Raw genomic sequence first — 3,137 nt, forward strand, 5'->3', positions numbered from 1 at the left:
GGCGGCCAGCGCGAAGGGTGCGCAGAATTGTCGGCCACAATGCCGTCGTAGACGTCCAGGAGTTGGCCGACACGGGAACAGGAATTTCCCACAGCTCGTAACCGCACGAGCTAGGGGACAGCATCGGGTGCCCGGTGCAGACGCTCCAAGTGGCACAGTGCACGAAGCCGTGAGCGACGCAGGCCACGCGCGAGCTTCCTCGATTGTTTTGACCACACGAAAACTACGAAGCATTCCGTGACACATGCGGATGGCGGGACGGTGGTCTTGGTCTATGAGTCGCCACGGTGCTGCTTGGAGTTTTCAGATCGGCAGTGCGTAGTGCATGGTAGATAGAGCCATCGCCTCGTATATAGTGCAGGCGAAGGCAGCTGGGAAGCCATTGCCACGGGCGAGTAGACAGCGCACAGCCGATTCCACGTGATGCATTGTCTGGCATACAGGCCGCACCGCAGGAAACCATTGGAGGCGATTGTCTATCGTGAAGCCGAGGTAGCGGACGTATCTGCGCCAAACTATCGGCGTATCATCTAGCTGAAAGTAAGGGAGAGATCATCAGGCCTCAGCATGATGGTGAACGACACGGTCTATGGTTTTCGGCGCCGAGATCATGAGGTTGATGCTTCTAACGAAGGTGGCCACACACTGGAGGGCCTGCTGCATACAAGCGCGCACCGAAGAGCGCTTAAGAGTTGGCCCACGCTTATAAAGACCGACGTCTTGTGCGTACATATCCAAGCACACAGGGAACACAGCCGTTTGTGGAAGGCACTTGGTGAGCGGCGCGAGTGCCAAACGAAACAAAAACGAGCTGAGGAAGCTGCCCTGTTGGACGCCGTAGCTGATGGACCACGGCACATTTGTCGCCCCGCCCACGCGCACAGTAAACGTCCGGCTGGTGAGGAACGCCTGATCGTGGTTCAAGAGTTTGCCCTCGGCACCGAGCGCGCACACAGCAATGATGATGGACGCGTAGGGGGAGCGAGTCAAACGCCGACTATATGTCAAGGAGGAGTAGAATGGCCATTTCTTCATTGTGTAGAGATTTCTCGAGGGTGCTCACGATCGCGGTGATGCAGTCACTTGTCTCGTGCCGAGGCCGATATCCACACTGTTTTGATGGGAATGCATTTCTGCACTGCATGGTACACTGCAGTCGATAAAGGGCCATCTCTTTCATTGTTTTGCCCGCCACTGAGGTAAGGGAGATGGGTCTAAACGACTTGACCGAGTGCGGTGGTTCGCCTTGCTTGAGGATAGGTATGACAGTAGTGGAGTGCCACTGATTCGGGAGGACAGCACTGGAGAAAACACTGTTGAATGCATCCAGCAACAAAGGGTACAGGGAAGCGACCAGGTTTCTGAGCATTTCTGAGCATTTGATGTGTGACTCTGTCCGGACCAGGGGCGCTGTGCTCGCGCCTTTTGAGGAGAGCTCGTTCCAATTTAGTGTAAGAGGAATCTTCCTCGCAGAGAGAGCGAATATCAGCTGACGTTGCGGGTTCTACGGGAGGAAGGGTGAACGCGTCAGTTACCGTGACACTGGTGACACTCCCTGTACCTCAAGAAGGGGGTGCAAATGAAGACACAAGCGGTTCAGCAAGCTCACTCTCAGCGATGCCCTGCGCAATGGCCATTGCGATAAATGGGTAACGTGACACTTTCGGGTTAATCATCATGCGCATGATATGCCATCCGCGGCGACGGCAGTGTGGGTCCCTCAAAGAGGAACATACACCCGTCCAGCTTCGGTCGCGTAGATGCTGTGCGTGACGCCGGCACACGCCGTCCAATCGGTTGTACTCTGTACATGCACCGTCAACATAGGAGCGCAGTGCCCGACTCTGTGTGCGCTGTCCACTGCGCGGAGGTTGAGCAGCTTGATGTCAGAGAAGGGCGTGCCGGCAGGAACAACCCAGCGCGTTGTCGCACGCTCAGCACAGTGCGCGATGCACAAAGGAAATCTTCACTGTTTTGTACACTCGCGCGTAGGTCGCGGAAAAGTGGCGACCGCACAACTCTGTATTCGCGAACGACACCATGGCTGGGGTGACATGAAATGAGTGCGATCGGGTAGTAATCAGAACCAGTGGTGTCAGCATGGCGCTTCCACTCATAAGAGCAGCGTTCTCCCACCAGCGCCGGGTCGATCGCAATCGAGGCCGCGCTGCGGTGGATGAAGAGAGGTTCACCAGAGTTCAGGACCAAAAGACCCACTGGGCTGATCGCGTCACAAAGGTCCCGACCATGTTCATTTGTGGTATGGCACCACAAACTGACGGCATGCGCGTTGAAGTCTCCGCGCAGTATACGTGTTCACGCGCGATCGTGGCGGCAAGACGTGGCACAAATGCGAAGCTGGCCGTGATAACAGGACGAAATAAACACAGGTGACGTAAGTGTCTACACCATCGATACGCATAGTGGCAGCGATACTCTCAGTTGTTGCCCTATAGAATTGTTCAGTAGAGACTATAGCGCATGAGGGAGCGTGGCACGTATTTATAATCAGGCGCGTATCTTCCCAGGCCTGTGGATGGCGTCACAGCACGGCTCACTGCTGCTCTCAGCGAGCGCACACTGAGTGGGACTGCTATACCCGATGTAGCTGGGCATTGAAACATCCTCTGTACGAGCGCACGTCTTCTGCAAGGCAAGGACGTCGTACTCGCGCAGGGGAAAAATCGCCGCGTGCTCTGCTTGACGGCGACGCTGTGAGCGGTAGTTCCACTGCAGTATGCATGCGCTTCGCTTACGTTTCTCACTCGTCATCACTCGTAAGTGCCGCGTGGCTGGCCAACGCTGTAGCACAGAGCAGGCGAACGGGACAGCCGGAGGGCAGGAAGTTCATAGCGGATTTTAGTGCCACAACGAAGATGGAGTTGATGGAGTCATTCTTGTCGCTGGTGGAAGAGTCAGGAACCATAGGGACGCTGAATGGAGACTGTGTGCGTGTAGACGACGATCCGCCGGAGGCTGCTGCTTAGGAGAGACCTTCCCGAAGAGTACACGACTCGGGCTGTGAGTGCGAGTTTGAGCCTTTGCCTCGCGCAAGGGCGAGCGCCTCGCGTCGCAATATCGGCAGAGCCGACTCAGTGCGTACCTCAAGAAGACGCCGCAATCGGGAGCAGCGTGGT

General features: G+C 56.3%; 1 protein-coding gene across 1 annotated transcript; it reads right to left on the reverse strand.

Moving 5' to 3' along the window:
• Positions 1-555: 555 nt before the first annotated feature.
• On the reverse strand, positions 556-1,035 carry LOC142775154 (uncharacterized). The gene has a single exon (XM_075876495.1). It carries the CDS (start codon positions 1,033-1,035, stop codon positions 556-558), a length of 480 nt encoding a protein of 159 aa, XP_075732610.1.
• Between the last annotated feature and the right edge of the window lie 2,102 nt (positions 1,036-3,137).

The sequence above is a fragment of the Rhipicephalus microplus genome, chromosome X (assembly GCF_043290135.1).
Source record: "Rhipicephalus microplus isolate Deutch F79 chromosome X, USDA_Rmic, whole genome shotgun sequence".
Classification (NCBI taxonomy): domain Eukaryota; kingdom Metazoa; phylum Arthropoda; class Arachnida; order Ixodida; family Ixodidae; genus Rhipicephalus; species Rhipicephalus microplus.

Bases quoted from the DNA above. Each gene is read 5' to 3' on its own strand.
- LOC142775154 (XM_075876495.1), bottom strand. From the start codon at position 1,035: ATGAAGAAATGGCCATTCTACTCCTCCTTGACATATAGTCGGCGTTTG.